We start from the raw sequence: 19750 nt of genomic DNA, 5'->3' as shown, positions 1-19750 counted from the left end.
GTGCCAACCCAACAGACACTTTCGGAGATACCTGTAGTGCACCTTTATAGCCACCCAGTTACGTTGTGACGTTTGGTACACCCAAAGCATTCCTACGGTATCCGGGAGTTGCACAATCTCATGGTCTAAGGAAATGATACTTGACATTAGAAAAGCTCTTAGCAAACGAACTACACGATCTTGTGCTAGGCTTAGGATTGGGTCTTGTCCATCACATCATTCTCCTAATGATGTGATCCCGTTATCAACGACATCCAATGTCCATGGTCAGGAAACCGTAACCATCTATTGATTAACGAGCTAGTCAACTAGAGGCTTACTAGGGACATGGTGTTGTCTATGTATCCACACATGTATCTGAGTTTCCTATCAATACAATTCTAGCATGGATAATAAACGATTATCATGAACAAGGAAATATAATAATAACCAATTTATTATTGCCTCTAGGGCATATTTCCAACAGTAGCCCCTCAGCATCCACATCTTCAGACCAGGGGGAGAACTTAACACTCACACCACATTTTTGAGCTTAATGAATTCTACAAACAGCGCACGATCCACCTCCCTTGGGTTAGGCATCCTCATGACAAATTTCTGCGGAGCAAAGAACCTAGCAGAGCAGCGCCAACCCTGCCCCACATACACACTTAGCTCATGTTCAATATCCTTAGTTGGAGCAGAGCCCTCTATGATAGTAACAATGATATTGTAAATACGCTCTCTAGGCTGTCTCTCAATATTTATATCTGGGATGAAATGAAACCCTTGCCCCTTAGATTGAAAAGCACACATAACAGGAAGACACTCCCACGGGATGAATTCTTTGCAGATAATATATAAATGCCCATTTTTCTTGCATCGCTCGCAGACCGCTTGAGGGCAACACACAGTAAAGTGGCCAGCCAGATGACAGATCTGACAAACACCAAGGTGAGGAACGATGTTACCAGCAGTTGCAGGGGGAACACCAGCTCGGGGAGGCATGTTCTTGTTGGCGATTTGGTCCATCTTGTCGTCGTTCAGGCGAGTAGGATCAGCATGTGCACCCCTGGGAGAAGCCTCTCCCCTGGGGTCAGTCATGCCATGCTCAACATCCCCCAGTGATCACGACGAGAGGGATCGAGCCTGCCCACCGCCGCCTCGTCCCACTTCTCCAAGCCCGAATCGCCGGATCCAGATGCCTTCGTCGAGGAAGACTCACCCGCGCCCGTCCCCGCCTTGCGCTTCCACACGTTGGAGTCACGGCCGCGGCCACGGCCGCCGCCGCGGTCGAAACGACCGGCCCCACGGCCATGACGACCCGCGCCAAAGCCATCCCCTCTCATCACGCGTTGGTTGGAGTGGATCTGCTTGGGTTTTGGAAGATGAGATGTGGAACCAGCTACTTGCGCAAACGATCTACGATCACCATGAATCTTCCCCTCCCACCAAGAAAAAGTTTGAGGAACCCTAGATCTGCTCTCACGCGGCGCGTCCCAGAAGTGGGAGAGGCACTCGTCGAGGTCAAAAATGGGAGAAGGGGGCTCGGGCGTAAGATTTATACCATCGGCGCCATCCGGAACCCTAGCCTCTCGCGATCCATGGCGGTTGGATCCCCCCTCTACCACGTGGCGGACATCAGCCGCATGGTGGCCCGGTCCACGCCCCAACAGGCCTGCCCCATCGGTCAGTGGCGGCGGACGTGGCCGTGCAACGCGCCGCACAATCTCCACGTTGCCGTGCGCCGCATCGATCGAATCAATCGCCCGAGGCGGTGAATCGCGCCGGAGATCGGTCGCCGCGGCGATCACCGGAGCCCTGTCACGAACCCTAGCAAAGTGGCATGGGAAGGAGACGAACCCGCCTATGTCGATAGAATCCCCTTCGCGAAGAAACCTCGCATCCACCGTGACACCATTCTCGTCGAGCAGCACGATCCGAAGCGCGTCCTTCCTGAGCCAGATCACCCCATCGGCGAAAGAGATCCGGCGCGCGGTCGCCAGGTCCGCCGCAAAGAACACCGACCACCGCTCGTCGGTGTTGTCCCCCGGGGCAGCGTCGCCCCGCGTGCTCGTCCCGCCGGGGTTCCTGGGGCGCGCGCCGGGCCTCGTGCTCATCGTCCCGGGCGTAGTACGTGGCTGGCTACGGCATTGCCGCCGCTTTGATCGAGAGGATGTGGTGGAGGGAAAATTTTGGTTCCTCGGAGCAGGAGAGGATCGTGGCGAGGCTAGGGGCGGGGGAAACGGGGATTGTTTCTTCTCTTCAGATATCTACGTGCGTATGTATATGTCTCTTTCCCCAGAGCTCGAAAGCGAAGGCCGGTAATACTATAAGAGAATGGATTAGGTGGGCGTCGGTTGAGCTACCGAGCTTGACAGGTTTCTGATTAGTAGTATAAGCAACCTTACACAAATACAGCAGGGACGTGTAGCTATAGTAAATTTTTATGGGGTTTTGCAAAATGTCAGTACGTAGCCTGAATTTTTTCTAGTGCGAGTTGACTTCGCCCGAGGTCGAAGGGTGATGACGACGTGAGGAGCGGTGACGGACGTCGACCCTGGCGTGGCCGAGTGAGGACCTCGCCGGGCAGGCCTGTCGCCGGGGATGAGGACGACGATGCGAGCGGAACGAGATGTGGCGTCTTAGGTGCATGCGAGGAAGCATGTAGGTGGGTTGGGGGGGGGGGGGGAGGGGGGTGCGGTCTTCGGCGTTGTTGTAGATTGGTGGGGCTTAGAGTGATGGCCGCGGCGACGGCAAGCACGTCAGTAAAGGAAGGGTGAGGCGACCATGACAGCGCCCACCGTCGCTGGCCGGCGGTTGCACAGAAGAAAGAAGAAGAAAGGTGGAAGATAAACCGTGCGGTGTGATCGTGGACTTTGGAGGGTGATCCAATGGCTCAAAATTTGGGCTGCCGCCAATTTTTTTAATTAATTAATAAGTACTTGGCGCATACTACATAGTAGTACTTGCCTACTTGGTACATTATGTTTGGTTCAGCCACTACGTATGTGTGCTCATTTTCCGGTTCCGATCTCAGCTGAACCCACCGAGCGAACTGCTCGTCCAAATGCAGTGTACCGAAATGCTTCAAGACAAGATAGATCTTTCCCTTCCCCGCAAAAAAAAAAGATAGATCTTTCCCTCAGAAAAAAAAGAGACAAGATAGATCTCAAACGAAAATGCAGTAGAGCACACGATCGCGTTCGGACAGTCGCTCGAGACTGGGGCCACCTACTAGTAGTACTAGACCAGTTAACGCACTGCACCGGTGGTGCCTTCCACGAAGGACGAAGCTGTCATCATCGATCGCCAATAAATTGGAGACTACGTACGTTCACCTGTACCAGAGGTACATAGCGCGAGAGTGTGACACTCTAGGTTAGCAAACCCCCTGTCTAAACTCCCAGAAACACTGGTGCAACTTAATAAAGACATCTAGCTGTCGACAAATACGTCTGCCAAATCAAAGTACAGCACAACCAACACATAAAGGGGGTCTTCTTTGCGTAGAGGAGTAGCTCCAGGATGGGACCCAACCAACATTTTTACTGGTAATATGGGCATGTCCAATGCGGACCTCAAACCGTCCTCAACCGTCCAGACTGCACGGTCCGAACGTGTTTTGCATTCAATGCAGGTCGGTATCCGTTCACGGGCCGGATGTTCTTTTTCTCATAAACCGAAACCAAATCAGGGGTTGTGCGAGTCCGAACCACACACGCGCACGGATCCGTCTGTCCGCCCACCTCCATTAAACCAGCGCCTATGCTGAGGACTCTACTTTGGCGCCCCGAGCACCGCACGTCCGTCCGTGTGACGGCCGGCATAAAACACATCTGCTCGCTATTTAAACGTGGCCAGGCGCTGGGCAAGAACCGCACCACACCTCTGCTCTTCAGCTCCTTGCACCACACCCGCCATGGCCTCCGGCTCCAAAGCCCTGTGGGACGGTCTCTCCGGCGAGCAGAAGAAGGAGCTCTCCTGCATTGCAGCCGGCTGGGTGGCTCGGCGAGCCAGCCGGATACAGACTGGCTTGCCGGCAAGCTCTCCGGAGCCGGCGCCACCGCCATCGCCAGGTTGTCCTCGCCCGTCAAGGCTGGCCGATGCCTTCTCCTAGTAAATCCGTCATGGGCGATGACGACAACACGCCCGACAAGTGAAGAAAAAAGACATGTTCGCGGAGGTTGACACGACGGCTGAGGAATTTGACTAGGGCACTAATGATGACGTCACCAACTCCGCGTCGGCCATGCCCGCCGCCACCGCTGATAGTGAGGAATTGTAGACCATGGGAGGCCTCCGCCACTTGGGTTCCATTAAGGCTACCACCGCTGTCTTGTCAGGCTACACAATCGGTGAGTTACCCGCTTCACGGGGACATAGGCCACGGTGACCGTCTCCCCCCACCCAAAAAACCATCCTTGATATGTGTTTCACGGAAGCGGAGGCTACTTTTCCCCTTTCGTTGAAGCATATCCTTCCGGGGCTTCACGACGGTCTGGTGAGCTTACTGCCGGACTTGGGGAAGACATGTCGTGGGAATGGGGCTCCGCCGCGGTCGGCGATAGACTAGGTTAGGATAGCCTAGCCTAGTCCACTGTAATTTAGTTGAAATAGGCCTGAAATGTAAATGTTTTCGTCCGGTTTATATGAAAATCATTCGGTTTGCATGTAATTCGTCCGGTTAGTTGAACGTGGTCTGAATTGTATGTGACCACGGTTGGATAGCCGACCCATGTATATGTGTCTGCAGATTGGTCCCTCGGCCCGTGGACGGATGCGATGTCTGATTTAAGGGTCAGTGTTGACGATGCCCTTAGGTCGCGTCGTCGACAAAGTTAGACCGGTTCTTGGTAGGGGAGCGACAGAGCGGCTCGTTCGAACGGTCAAGGTGGTCGCTCAGTGATCCAAGGACATCGGTACAAATTTTGTTATGTTTGTTTGAAACGCTTCGTATTGCTGGTGAAACATCTACTAGACATGTATTCCCTCCCGTCCCATAATGTAAGACGTTTTTTGGCACTACGTTATGAGACGGAGGAAGTATATTTGTATTTTTTTTCAGAAAAGAAAAAAATGCCGCGTCGTCTGCATGTTTCACCGCCGCCTCCCCGCAGCGGCAGCCTCACAGCGAGCAGCCACGTGTGGAGCGACAGGATAGCTCCACGGCGCGCGCTACCACTTGCGCCGCACCGCACGGTCGGAGCCTGACTCAGATCGCGAGCGATCCAGCTAGCCGACGCCCCGACCCACCAAACCGAACCGCACCAAATCATCATCATCACCAATCAGTCAGCCGTCCCGACTCCCGACCCCCAAAGCCAAAAGCGACGCGAGCGAGTCCCAAACAAAAACAAAAATCAGATCGCCAATACTCTACTCAAACCCTACACAGAAAAGCTTCAATTCTTTTCTCTCTCTCCCCAGCTCCTCTGTTCCTCTCGAGTCTCCCCTCGCCCCCTCCTCGCCGCGATCTCTCCCCCCGAACCCACCCCGCGCCTCCTCGATCCGACCCGCCGGTCGCGCGTCGCCGGCGGGGGGCGCCCGGGAGCCCCCTCGTTCTCTCCCCGCGGGGAGCGGCCGCCGGCCGCCGGCGAGCCCGGCCCCATTGGCGCGCGCTTCCCCGCCGGCCCGGGGCGCTAGCAGCGCTTTGTTTGGCGGACGCGAGGCGAGGCCTGGTCGCCGGGCGCGATGGGGCGGGGCTGACGCGGCGCCGATGTCGGACGCATCGTCGGATCTCGGCGGCGCCCGGGCGGGGCCGCTGCCCGTCGTCGAGCGCGACCTCGAGCAGGTGCAGCCGAGAATTGTCAATTTCGCACTTGTCTCTGTCTCTGCTCGCTTACTTGCTGGGCGGCTGGGCGGGTGCAACCGAGGGCGCGCGGATAGATACTTCTGGCGCAGCATGTTCGTTTCTGTGAGTGTGAGTGGGGGGTCTCGTGCTCGCTGGCTTCCGCTCGTGTTTGCTGGGCTCGACGGTGCCGGAATTCACGGGGCTGGACGCTGTTTTCGGGTGTTTTCTTGCTGCTGGAGCCGTCCTCCGTGGTGGAATGGAGCCCCCGAGTGCCGGTTCTGGTGCGGCACCCACGACGCGTGCTGCTTCATCAGGGGAATTCGGGACGCCCGTTTATCGGAGCTTATCTTGTGAGATCGAATCGCAAGACACCCGGTTCATACTATTTTTTTGGTGTGTGTGTGTGTGTGTGTGTGTAGTTGGGTCCCCGAGGGGATTCAGTTCCGGCGTGGGGTGCTTTGCTTGCCTGCTTCCAGCTGAGCTCGCGCTGGGGTGCAGAGACGACGAGCAGTCGATGTAGTTTTACTCAGCCAGCGCTCATGTTGGCCTTGGGTACACAAATGCGTTTCTGGATGTGCAGATTGCTGCTATGCATTGCGCTTCTGTAAATTCAGCTCCCCTGCTTCTTTTTAGATGGTGAAATCAAGGCAAGAGAGCAAGTGTTGCTCAGTGAAAATGTCAATCTGAGGAACTAGCAACCAGTTATATCTGTTATCTCAAATCAGTTGCTGTATGCCTTGCGTGTTTCATTCCTTCAGTTTACTCCCCCCCTCCGTAGATTAAGCTCCGTACTCAAGGCCATATACTTTTGATATCAGCTTCTCAGGGCTACACATTCAATAGGACATATATACCCTTTAGTTGCTTCTGATAACTGATGAGATATGACTTGGGAATTCCTTTATATTATTCGGGACAGTCATATTTATTTCTAAAAACACTTCCATGACTTCGAAACATTTGATGGTTATGCCATGCTATTTTGCTTTCCCATTTGGCATCCGAAAGTCTGATGTTCCTTATAAGTTTATTATATTTGTATGATATCTTGAAATGCCAGACGAGGCCTGATACAGCCTTTCTCTTGGTCGATTCTGGCTTTTGGCAGGCTATCACTGCTCTCAAGAAAGGAGCCTACTTATTGAAATATGGGCGTAGAGGGAAGCCGAAATTTTGTCCATTTAGGCTATCCAATGTGAGATTATTTCCGCTCCGTAACTTCGTATTTCTGAAGTTCTTCCTGATTGTCTCACTTGTAAGGAGTGTTCTTTGTTTCTACAGGACGAGTCTGTATTGATATGGTTTTCAGGGAAAGAGGAGAAGCATCTAAGGTTGAGCCATGTGTCCCGGATAATGCCTGGCCAACGGACTGTAAGTTAATTATCCTAATAATGAAATTTCCAGAAGGGGGTCCTATCAGTGTTTGTAAACATCATGATGAACTTTTTGACCTGACTTGCTGTTGGTGTTTGCTTGCCAATTCTCTGTGATGCGTATGTAGGGAGCTTTTACTCTGAATCACAATTCACAAACCTTCTAGAGAACCTTTTGGTTAATGAATGCAATCATTACTGGGGAGTGGGGACAGCCGCTTGAATTATCTTTTGCTTGCTCTGTAGTAAACTGATTTGCAGAGTTGAATTGCTTCTCCTGATATTCTACAGCTGGACGAGTAGGTTTCAGCTTGGACGAGTTAGATTTCTGCTTTATCAAACTTTTGAGGCCGGGTAGTACTCAATTTTGCATTTGAATAAGTCTGATTAATGCTGCATTTGCATAATTTGGCTCAATATAGATTTTTTGGCATGAATTTGAAACTGTCATAAGTTGATTATTCTGCTGGGGAAGTTACTTAGCTTCTGCATGAATTCCCTTGTAATGGTACGATTGCTTAATCTTTGTGGTGCCATACTTGATCGTGGTCGTTAAGTACCCCCCTTGTATTGAAGTTGCTGTGTAATTGTACTAACTGGACCTTCATTCTTTCATTTCTGGAATGTAGGCAATATTTCAGAGGTACCCACGACCTGAGAAGGAATGCCAGTCCTTTTCTCTAATTTCGCATGACAGGTCACTGGACATTGTAAGTTTGCCATCCACATTCCATGTTTATTTCTGCCCGTTCTCTTCCTTTTGTGCTTATACAAGTGTCATGCTTACATGGTAATATTAATTGACTCAATGATGTCAGATATGTAAAGACAAAGATGAAGCAGAAGTGTGGTTTGCTGGGCTGAAAACGTTGATTTCACGAAGTCATCAAAGAAAATGGAGAACTGGCTCAAGAAGTGATACCATTTCGTCTGCTGCAACTAGTCCAAGGACTTACACGCGACAGAGTTCTCCGTTGAGTTCTCCTTTCAGCAGCAGTGACAGTCTCCACAAGGTAGCATTTACTATCCCTGTCTGAATATGTGAATTTGAATTATATTCTTTTTTCAAAATTCTATGAGATGATACTTCTTTTTCATCATGTTGATAATACCATTACTTCATGAAGATGAGTTCTGATAGATGCTGTACACCAGGATTTCAATGAAAACTACCGGTTCCGTAGTCCATATGGGAGTCCACCAAAGAATGGCTTGGAGAAGGCCTTTTCTGATGTTGCGTTATATGCAGCTCCCCCCAGGGGCTTCTTCCCATCAGATTCTAATGCAGCATCAGTCCACTCTATGTCTTCTGGACAATCAGATAACACAAATGGGAATTCCGGAGGTATCCCAATGGATGCTTTCCGGATCAGTTATTCAAGTGCAGTTAGCTCTTCAAGTCATGGTTCTGGTTATGATGACGGTGACGCTTTAGGTGATGTTTTAATATGGGGAGAAGGAACCGGGGAAGGAATTCTTGGTGGTGGTAACTCAAGAATTGGAAGTTCCTCAGGTGCAAAAATTGATTGTCTTGTACCTAAACCATTAGAGTTTGCTGTGCGGCTTGATGTGCAGAATATATCTTGTGGAGGAAGGCATGCTGCACTCGTCAGTAAACAAGGCGAGATCTACTCCTGGGGTGAGGAATCAGGTGGGCGGCTTGGTCATGGTGTAGATTGTGATGTGGCGCATCCGAAACTCATTGATGCTCTTACTCATATGAACATTGAGCTGGTAGCATGCGGTGAGTACCACACCTGTGCTGTTACACTATCTGGAGATCTGTATACATGGGGGGACGGCGCCTTCAAATTTGGGCTTTTGGGTCATGGTAATGATGTCAGTCAATGGGTACCAAAAAAGCTGCATGGGCCACTGGAGGGTATACATGTTTCATCAATTTCATGTGGCCCTTGGCATACAGCCATAGTAACTTCTGCTGGGCAGCTGTTCACATTTGGAGATGGCTCTTTTGGGGTTCTAGGCCATGGAGACCGTGAGAGTCTCTCAGTCCCCAAGGAAGTGGAATCTCTCAAAGGGCTTCGGACAGTGCGGGCTGCTTGTGGTGTTTGGCACACTGCTGCAGTTGTAGAAGTCATGGTTGGGAATTCAAGCTCTAGCAATTGTTCATCTGGCAAGATATTTACATGGGGCGATGGCGATAAAGGCCGTTTAGGACATGGTGATAAGGAATCAAGACTTGTGCCGACATGTGTGGCTGCTTTGGTGGAGCCCAATTTTTGTCAGGTTGCTTGCGGTCATTCCTTGACAGTGGCTCTTACAACATCAGGAAATGTGTACACAATGGGGAGTGCTGTATATGGTCAACTTGGAAATCCACAAGCAGACGGTATGCTTCCTGTACGTGTTGAAGGAAAGCTACACAAAAACTTTGTCGAGGAGATCTCCTGTGGTGCTTATCATGTAGCTGTTTTGACCTCTAAGACCGAGGTCTACACATGGGGTAAAGGTGCAAATGGTCGGTTAGGTCATGGCAATACTGATGATAAGAATACTCCTACGTTGGTTGAAGCGCTAAAAGATAAGCAAGTCAGAAGTGTTGTTTGTGGAACTAATTTCACTGCAGCAGTATGCATTCATAAATGGGTATCTGGAGTTGATCAATCAATGTGCTCAGGATGCCGTCAGCCTTTTAACTTGAGGAGAAAACGTCATAACTGCTATAATTGTGCTCTGGTATTTTGTCATTCCTGTAGCAGTAAAAAATCTCTGAAGGCTTCATTGGCACCAAATCAAAGTAAACCCTATCGTGTTTGTGATAGCTGCTACAGCAAGCTGACTAAGGGACCCGGATCAGACATGTACCCTTCAGCTAAGCAGGGAGCTGTTGTACAGGGATTCAGTGACACGGTTGATGAGGAGCTGGAAACAAGGTCAAATGCTAAATTGTCAAGAATATCTTCGATGGAATCTTTTAAGAACATGGACAGTAGATATTCAAAGAAAAACAAGAAGTTCGAATTTAACAGCACTCGCCTGTCCCCTGTTCCAAATGGCGGTTCAAGATCCTTCAATCCTGTGTTTGGATCTTCAAAAAAGTTTTTATCAGCATCTGTCCCTGGATCCAGAATTATTTCTAGGGCCACATCACCTGTTTCAAGAAGGTCAAGTCCTCCACGTTCTATAACACCAACACCTACTTTGAGGAGTCTAACTTCTCCTGGAGGTGTCATCAATGGCACCAAGCCGACAAATGATAGCCAAACTCAAGAAGTTCTAAGTTTGAAGTCCCAGGTTCACACCATGCTGTGTTTTCTCTGTTGTTAGTGTCCTAGAATTTCAGCTTACTTGTTGCAGAGATGTGTCAATTTCTAGTGCTAGCAGGCAGCATTATTAAGTGCGTTCCTGTTTACCCCTGGGAGTCTATGCCTCTATGGTGTACTTAGTTATACACTCTTGTTAACATTAACATGATAGATATTACTCGTTCGACTGTACCAGATAATTCGATACTAACTAACTATCAATCTATTTAATATGGAAGCAGTTCTAAGCACTACCTAGGTATACCTGTTATCTCGTCAAGTTTGATGATGCAAAAAATCAAGCAAAGTTCTCTTAGAAGTGAGGATTTGTTTGCTGTTATATAAAGGCGTAAAGCTCTTCACTGCCAGGTGGACAATCTTACTAGGAAGTCTCAACATCTCGAACTTGAGTTGGAGAGAACTACCAAGCAATTGAAGGAAGCTATTGCCATTGCTGGGGAGGAAACCGCGAAGTGCAAGGCAGCGAAGGAAGTAATCAAGTCACTGACTGTACAAGTAAGATTGCTTATTCTGTTTGTATATATGCAACATTTTCATCTACGTACAAGGCCATATAATCAATTTATAATAACATCAACTGGACGAGGGAAATATCTGCAACTGTGATCCATATCTAGCTCATGTTTTATCTTGTGTATGCTCTGCCAAGGCATGAAACCTGAATTGAATGGTTTTTGGTATCGCGCAAAATCGAACTGTTTCAATAATTAGAATCAATTAAAAGTTGCAATCTCACATGATCCAAGTATCTATTAGCCGGAATTGGTAAAATTATTGTTTGCTAGAAAGAGAGAGCTTTTGTCACTCCTGCCACATGTTTATGGCTATTGTCTAAGTGTTGCCAGTTTCTCTTCCATGATAGTTGAAGGGGATGGCCGAGAGGTTACCTGGAGGAGTAGCCAAGAACGGCAAGCTACCACCCCTTCCTGGAATTCCTATACCAAGTGACATATCAGCCATAGTTACCGAAAGTTTGGGCAGCCCAGGAAGTTCCGGGGAACAAGAACAAATTTCAGATGATCCTAACGGATTGCTTGTTTCTAATGGATCAAACTCTGTTAGGAACAAGGAAGGCCATCCAGAAATGACCAATAATGGAAGTGTACCACCCGATGCAGAATCCCACCACGAGGCCGAATGGGTAGAGCAAGACGAACCAGGTGTTTATATCACTCTCACTGCCTTGCCTGGAGGGGCCAGGGATCTCAAGCGAGTTCGGTTCAGGTAAATGCATTCGATTCCTATTGTAAAGAGAACTTTTATATCGACTCCTGTACCTTTTCATCTTGTCGCCCATTCGTGTTGAGTTGGTTCATCGTTTCATTATTCGCCTTTGTGGCTGCAGCCGTAAGAGGTTCAGTGAGACACAGGCGGAACAATGGTGGCAGGGGAACAGGGCAAGGGTGTACCAGCAGTACAATGTTCACATGGTTGACAAATCGGTTGCCGCCATGGATCGCGATATTGCGACTCATTGACTTGACTTGGACAAAAAAAAAAGAGACTTCATTGCAATTGGAGTTGAGGCCACATACGGTACGTGAGGGCTCTCTTGTCAGTCAAGGTTTTCCGCTAACGTGGCTACCATTTAAGTTGGCCCATGACAAGAGATTCTGGCTGTTAGTAGAGACAAGACAAGTTTTTAGCTTTACACAATTATTCTCTCTACCATTTTCTGAAAAAGTAGATTGCTCATGCAGAAGTAAAATGTAAATGTCTGGTAGATGTTACTGCCTTGTAAATGCTTATGCAGACACATCAGTTTTATAATACCATTTACTAATTTTCCCCTAGAAAGTTATTGTACATACCTAATTAACATCGAGAGCTCGCGAGCATGTCTCTGGTGAGTTTAAAATATCATTTACTGATTTGAAGTCTGCAAGAGTTTCAGAAGTGCGTTTTAATTTGACGCGCAGAAAAAGTGTGGTTTAATTTGACAATACTGTCTCAAGATTGGATCTAGTACTTTTTTCCCCCTCTAGGCCTGGGAAGTATCGGAGCAGATGTTTTGCAAACTCCGGCCTAGTCCCGATTTGCCTGCGCCGGATCCCTTCTCCCTCCCCTCCTTCTCTAACCCTAGGTGCGAAATCGACACCTTGAGGCGCCGTCTTGTGAAGTGCTCACAGCCAGGTGGGCAGAATACCTATACGCGCTGGGAGGCTGACTCTAGTGCTGAAGAAGCGAACGGCCACGCTAAAATATGGAGAACAACTCGCAAAAAATTCCCAAAAATGTCCGTGTGAGGGATTGAACACACGACTTCAAGTGATTGAACCAGTTAGCCGATTGTGTTCATAGACTTGTTTGTCTAAAATGCCAGCTCATTTTATATGAACTATACGCAGTAAAGAAAATATTTTTTTTGAAAATTTGAACGTGGTTTTCTTTTTCAGAAAAGTAAATATATTTACAAAAACGAACATTTTCAAAATTTTCTCAAAACTTTTAAAAACTCGGATATTTTTTGGGAATCTCAAACTTTTTTTTTGTAAAAAAGGAACAAATAAAAAACGAGAGCATTTTTGGAAACTACGAGCAACTTTTTCGAAATGCTAACATTTTTTTAAAACAGGAACAGAATTGATAAACTCTAACATTTCCTGAACGTTTTTTGAATTTGCGAACAAATTTGTGGACACATTAACATTTTTTAAATTTTTGAAAACAGAAACAATTTCTGAAATATACGGACATTTTTTGTACTTGTGAACAAAACTAAAAATGCAACCACCTTGATAAGTTTTAATCTTTTATGAATTTTAGATTTTAAAATAATAAGTGAACAAATTTAAAGTCCTAAAACGTTTTTGGGATTTCTGAACAAAATTTTAAAACAGGAACAAAATTGATAAAATCTAATATTTCCCGGGCATTTTTTGAATTTGCAAATAAATTTTGGAAATATTAACTTTTTTTATAGTTGTGAACAATTTTTGAAAACATGAACATTTTCTGAAACCCGCAAACATTTTTTGAATTTGTGAACAAAATTAAAAAAATGCAAACATTTTAAGAAATTTTAATCTTTTATGAATTTTTGAATATATTTTGAAAAGAGGTCAACAAATTCTAAAGCACTACCATTTCCCGAACATTTTTTGAATTTGCGAACAAATTTTGGAAACATGAATAATTTTTAATCTGTGAACAATTTTTGAAAATGAGGATATTTTCTGAAATCCGCCAATACAATATTTTGTGAAGTTGTGAACAAAATTAAAAATGGAAACATTTTAGAAATTTTAGTATTTTAATTTTTTTCGAAAACAAGTGAACAAATTTTAAAGCACCAAAACATTTTTGGAATTTCTGCACAAAATTTGGAAACAGGAAAAAAGTCTGAAAAATGAACAGATTTGAAGAAATACAAACATTTTTAAATTCCATAAAATTTTGTTGAAGAAAGAAATAAACGTGAATAGGAAAAATGAAAGAAAATTTAAAAGGAAAAAAAGAAACATGAAAAAATAAAAAGGACAAAATAAAAATAAAAAACAGGTATAAGAAAAAAAGAAAAAAAGGAAAAATAAAACCCGGTCCAGGAACTTGTAGAAGGTTACCGAAACCAGTTAAAACCGGCCGGGAATCCTCTAGAAGGCTCCCAAAACCAGAACCTGAAAGCTGTACGCCATAGTTGGGCCGGCTCTTATCGCTCGCTAGTGCGATTTATTACTAGTTGTTATATAAATGTGTAGCAGCTTGAGGCCTTAGGGGAATGCATTTTCCGCCTGATATGCAAGTTGAGCTCGTTGCAAGGAGAAGGGGCTCAATGGAAACAAATAATTGAGGCTTAATGCAGTCTATTGCAGGAGAAGGGCTTTAGGGCATTTCTAACCAAACTCCTAAAATTTAGCCTCTCAAATGTCTCCTCAAACCTTTACTCCTCAAACCTTAACTCAAGGATCTCTTGCCCACGGGTGGGGGTGTGATACAAGAGCAATTCAACCGATGGCCTGGTTGTGTTGATCAAATCAACATTGCACCACAGAGTGGGTTGTCAATCAACGAGTATGGGTCTATCATCCAAGACCTATAAGCACAACGCAACGAAAAAGGGTGCAATCCATTCATATTGCTTCATTGCTACAAGGAGCTAGTTGGCAATGAGAAGTGGACAAGGAGAGACTACGAAATCATACCGAAGAGGGCAAAGAATTATCATACCCGTTGATGTAGAGGAGGAGGATGAAAATCCTCATGCAAGGCCAGATGTGCAAACGATTTCAGAAGAAAGGACGAAGAATGGAGGCGTCGACGCCTAAAAATAGTATCTTTGTGCTTCGACCGAGACCAACAAAGCATTCACGGCCGAACAAAAATAAGAGGAGACAAGGTGGAACAAGCTCAAGTTGATGGAGGATGAGAAGTGGAGAGCAAAGGTGGCGGCACGGCGGTGCACCCGCGCATCCCCGGCTTCAGTGACGACACGGTGGCAGATCCGCCCATCCGCCCCAACCGACCTTCATCGAGCCTTCTCTGGATCTCCAGTACAGTGAGCTCTCAAATGTGATAGGCCCTCACGCCCATGGATTTTGGTTGTACTTTATTTGTTTTGGATGTATAGTTTAGTCAAACTGTTACTATTATGGTGTTTTACTAGCCTACTAACCAATGATGAAACTTACATCTTTGCCTCTATTGACTGTAGAGCACATACTGATGTGTAATGAATCCCAACTATGCCTAAATGAAAAATGTATCGACGTGTAATGAAACTCAAGTAGGTCTAAACAAAATATGTCCTTTGCACCTAGCTAATCCACACAATGAGTATTCTCTTGATGAGTAACAAGTTTGCTTCCAGAGCAGTATTGCCGCCTTTTGGATTCGTTTGATCAACTTATTATCTAGAGGTAGTTATGATCCCAAAAGCAGGTATAATTATTTGAAGTAAACTTCATTTAATTCAATCATACACATGTTAGGCCCACTGCACAAGATGACAAGGTCTTAACTCCTCTACCATGCATCTTTAGTAATGTGAGTATTTTGTGCATGTCACAAAAGATTTATATCGAAATGTAGTGGTGATTGCATGAAGAGGCACGACCGGTAAACTACACGGGACGATGCCATAGTATAAGCACATCACAATAGACTTATGTTTGTAGATTTAACAAGTATGTTCATACGATTCGGTGTGAAGTGTCTAATTGTACATCTTGGCTATGACCCCCAATGATATGCATGTATTATGAAAAGAAAAGTGCTTGCGGAAATGAATGTTATATGACGGTCGGATCATGTTTGTATATTTTGTTAATTTTGTTTACATGCTCTGTTATAAAATAGAAATATTAAATTCAGTGAAAAAGGTAATGGAGGCGGTCGTATGGAGGAAACCACCTAGGCCCCTAAACTCATGGGAAGTGGTTGTTCTTATGGAACAACCTGTGCCCTGGAAACATTGAAGGCCGTTTCAGGAGCTGTCGCCGTGGTGCCAAATATTAGTGACACATGCTTTGAGGTGGAATGGGCAACCACCGCCGTCCCATGTACGAATCATCTCCAAAGCCCGATTCCATGCTAGTGGTTTATATAGATATGTAGCAGGCTGAGGCCTTGGGGGAATGCATTTCCGTCCGATATGCAAGTTGAGCTTGTTGCAAGGAAAAGGGGCTCAATGGAAACAAATAATCGAGGCTTAATGCTGTCTAATGCATGAGAAGGGCCTCCGGGCAATTCTAACCGAACTCCTAAAATTTAGCCCCTCAAATGTCTCCTCAAATCTTTACTCCTGGATCTCTTGCCCACCGGTGGGGGGGGGGGGGGGGTGATACAAGAGCAATTCGACCGGTTGTGTTGATCAAATCAACATTGCACCAACGAGTGGGTTACCAATCAATGAGTACGGACCTATCATCCAAGACCTATACGCACAATGCAACAAGAAAGGATGGTCACTACTAGGGAAAACCTTATACACAGAATCTTAGCAGCAACGCGGTTCAGGGGGAGGCGCTACTGCTAATTAGCAGCAGCGCGGGAAAAAAACAGGCGCTATTGCTACTAACTTAGCAGTAGCGCGGCTGGGCGGAACCATGCTGCTACTAAAATCGATCGACAGTTCCCGCCAACCTAGATTTAGCAGTAGCGCGGTCTTTATAAGCGCGCTGCTGGTAAAGTCAGAGCAATAGCACGCTTTTTCTGGGACGCGCTACTGCTAATTGTCGCTATTTTTGAAACTGGCCACATGGCGGGACCCACTTAGCAGTAGCGCGTGAGGCATAAGCGCGCTGCTGCTACGTTAGTAGCAGTAGCGTGGTTTATGACCAGCGCTACTGCTAAGCCGCAACATATACCACCTTTTCCCCTCCCCCTCCCCCTCCGCCATCCTCTCTTCCTCACTTTCCCCTACCTCCCACCTCCTCTCTCCCTCACTTTGCTTCTTCCTCACTACTTCTCCCCCATTACTCTCCTTCTTCTACCTACCATTCTCTCTCTTTATTACTCATAGCTAACTTACACCACCTCCATTAATGCATCTCCTTTCTCTTTTTGCTCTCCCTCCACTAGATAAAGTCATCTCCTTCCCCAACTAGCTTGGTAGATCTACCCATTTAATGAAGTGAGCTATGTACCTCCCTAACTAGATCTAGCCATCTCAAGAAGTAAGCTTTGTCCACTTTTGCTCATTCCCTAGGTGTGTGGTGATACCGATCGACATCATCATCACCATGCTCGATCTAGAGATAGGTGATTAAAAATTTGTGCTTTTGCAAGAATGGAAATATGTGTATGTGTGCGATATGACATAATCGCGTGATATGATGGAAATTGTGTGTGTGGCTTGAGTTGCCGCCGAATTGTGCTTGAGTTGCCTATGTTTTGCCGAAATGTCGATGTATTTCTGTTTCGGTGAATTTCGGGCAAACTCTATATGTCCTATTTTTAGGGAAGGTCATGCCGAATTTTTGTATGACTTTGATACATGCACGCATTTTTGTAATCAATTTGTTTATTATTACCGTGCAGGCGTTCATGATGGTCAGTGGAACGATGGTGGACAGGTGGTTGCGGTCGGCGGTGCAGGATATGAAAGAAAATAACCCGACAGAGGTTTTATGTCCGTGTCGAAGATGCAAAGGAATAGTTTGGCTCGACCCCTATGACAATGGTCGTGTCGAAGCGCACCTGCTCATGACTGGTTTCATGGATGGCTATACTCGGTGGATAATTGAAGATGAGGATGATGATGTTGAGGACGCCGACGGGGAAGGCAATGACGACACAGGGCAAGAAGAAGATATGATCGATAATGACAGCGGGGAAGAGGCTGGACATGGCGGCGGAGAAGGGTCCAGACATGGCGAATGAGAAGGGGCGGACATGGCGGCGGAGAGAACGTGGACTCCACGCCGCATAGTTCGTCGGTACTAAGTTCAATCGTGCGGGACCCTCATGTTCAAGCACTGCTTCGCAAGGAGACGAGTACTAAGAGAGCTGCTTCTAGAGAGGAGGCTAAACTGCAGCAACTGGTGGTAGACTTGAACACTCCATTGTATGATGGTTGCAATCCTGAGGTGACCCGCTTGAGTTTCACACTCCAACTCCTGAAGACAAAGGCTAAAAACAAATGGACCGACACTAGCCTCGATGAGCATCTCAAGTACCTAAAGGATGTTCTTCCCGCGGGGAATCTATGTCCTACTAGTGTGGATGAGGCCAAGAAGATCGTGTGCTCTCTTGATCTGCCGCACGTTAGATACCATGCATGCATCAACGATTGCATAATTTATCGGAAGGAGCACGCGGAAAAAACAAGCTGTCGGGTGTGCAATGCTTCTCGATACAAGAAGGCCGGGAAGAAATCTCCCCAGAAAGTTGTATGGTACTTACCGATCACTCCCTGTCTCCATCGGTATTTTGTAGATCCCAAGGAAGCAAAGCTCATGCGCTGGCACGCGGAGAGGAAGAAGCCCGACGATAGAGATGATCTGAAGCTGAGACACATCAAGGATCGAAGCCAGTGGAGAGAGTTGAACGACTTCTATCGGTATTTCGAATGTGATGCAAGGAACATCATGCTCGGCGCGTGTATCGATGGCATGAATCCATTTGGAAACCAGAACAACAACCATAGCACATGGCCCGTGTTTGTATGGATGTACAACCTCCCTCCTGGTTGTGCATGAAGCCGAAGTACATTCACATGAGCATGCTGATTCAAGGGCCGAAACAACCGGGAAATAATATTAATCTGTATTTGGGGCTACTTCAAGAGGAGTTAGACACGTTATGGAAAACACCAGCAAAGACATGGGACGCCAGCAAAGGCAAGTATTTCTACATGAGAGCCGCGCTGATCACGACGGTGCACGACTATCTTGGTTACGGATATGTCACAGGCCAGGTGTGCCATGGATATTGCGAATGCACGCGGTGCGTGGATGATACGACGTCTCAGCAGCTAACGTCAAGGAAAGAGGGCGGGTCTGGGAAAATTGTGTACATGGGGCATCGAAGATGGCTCGAGAAGGACGACCCATGGAGAAACCGTGGAGATATATTCAATGGTCACGATGAGCATCGAGGACCTCCACGTAAGCGGAGCGGCGCCAAAATCGATGAGCTGTTGAAAAACTGGGAACAGTGCCCCGCGCCGGGAAAGACGATGAAAGAGGCGCCGGAGCCGCTGCTGAAGGCATGGAAGACGAGCTATGTGTTATGGGTCTTGGAGTACTGGGACAAACTCGACACACCTAATTGCCTTGATCAAATGCATATCTGTAAGAATGTCCTTGAGAGCTTGCTCGCGACACTGATGAACATGCCGGATAAGACCAAGGATGGGCCGAAGGCAAGAAAAGACTTGCAAGATTTGGAAATCAGGGAAGATCTGCACATGCCGCCCTATAAAAAGTCAGACGAGACAGAGACGGAGACAGAGGCGTGGGAGAAGAAGGGAAAAAAAGTAAAGGAAGAGGATTATTGCCCCCCTTCTTGCTTCACCTTAAGTCCGGCTGAGATCGATCAATTCTTTAAGTGCCTTACTGGAGTCAAAGTTAGTTTCGGTTACTGTGGCAAGATAAGCAGATATCTAGACACGAACAAGAAAAGGTTCAGCGGGATGAAGTCCCATGACTGTCATCATGTGATGATGACGCGAATACTACATGTTGCCCTTAGAGGGATAATGGACAAGCACATCTGTGACACGCTTATTGGTCTCTGCAACTTTTTCGACGTCATCCCTCGAAAGTCGATCAGTGTGAAGCAGCTCCGAAGGCTACAGGAAGAGATCGTTGTGATACTGAATGAGCTTGAGATGTACTTCCCGCCCGCGTTCTTTGACGTCATGGTGCATCTATGCG

General features: G+C 46.9%; 1 protein-coding gene across 1 annotated transcript; it reads left to right on the top strand.

The window, feature by feature from the left end:
• Window positions 1-5342: 5342 nt before the first annotated feature.
• LOC109763076 (PH, RCC1 and FYVE domains-containing protein 1) lies at window positions 5343-12230 on the top strand. Its single transcript, XM_020321940.4, has 9 exons — window positions 5343-5773; window positions 6882-6968; window positions 7055-7144; window positions 7776-7856; window positions 7965-8159; window positions 8302-10401; window positions 10782-10928; window positions 11296-11657; window positions 11779-12230. The coding sequence occupies exons 1-9, from the start codon at window positions 5699-5701 to the stop codon at window positions 11909-11911; spliced, it is 3270 nt and encodes a 1089-aa protein (XP_020177529.1). The 5' UTR covers window positions 5343-5698; the 3' UTR covers window positions 11912-12230.
• Window positions 12231-19750: the final 7520 nt, after the last annotated feature.

The sequence above is a fragment of the Aegilops tauschii genome, chromosome 3 (assembly GCF_002575655.3).
Source record: "Aegilops tauschii subsp. strangulata cultivar AL8/78 chromosome 3, Aet v6.0, whole genome shotgun sequence".
NCBI lineage: Eukaryota > Viridiplantae > Streptophyta > Magnoliopsida > Poales > Poaceae > Aegilops > Aegilops tauschii.
This window is presented reverse-complemented; position numbering and strand designations above follow the sequence as displayed.

Bases quoted from the DNA above. Each gene is read 5' to 3' on its own strand.
- LOC109763076 (XM_020321940.4), top strand. From the start codon at position 5,699: ATGTCGGACGCATCGTCGGATCTCGGCGGCGCCCGGGCGGGGCCGCTG. The intron at 7,145-7,775 runs GTAAGTTAATTA...TCTGGAATGTAG, and splicing joins TAATGCCTGGCCAACGGACT to GCAATATTTCAGAGGTACCC. The intron at 10,402-10,781 runs GTTCACACCATG...CTTCACTGCCAG, and splicing joins TTCTAAGTTTGAAGTCCCAG to GTGGACAATCTTACTAGGAA.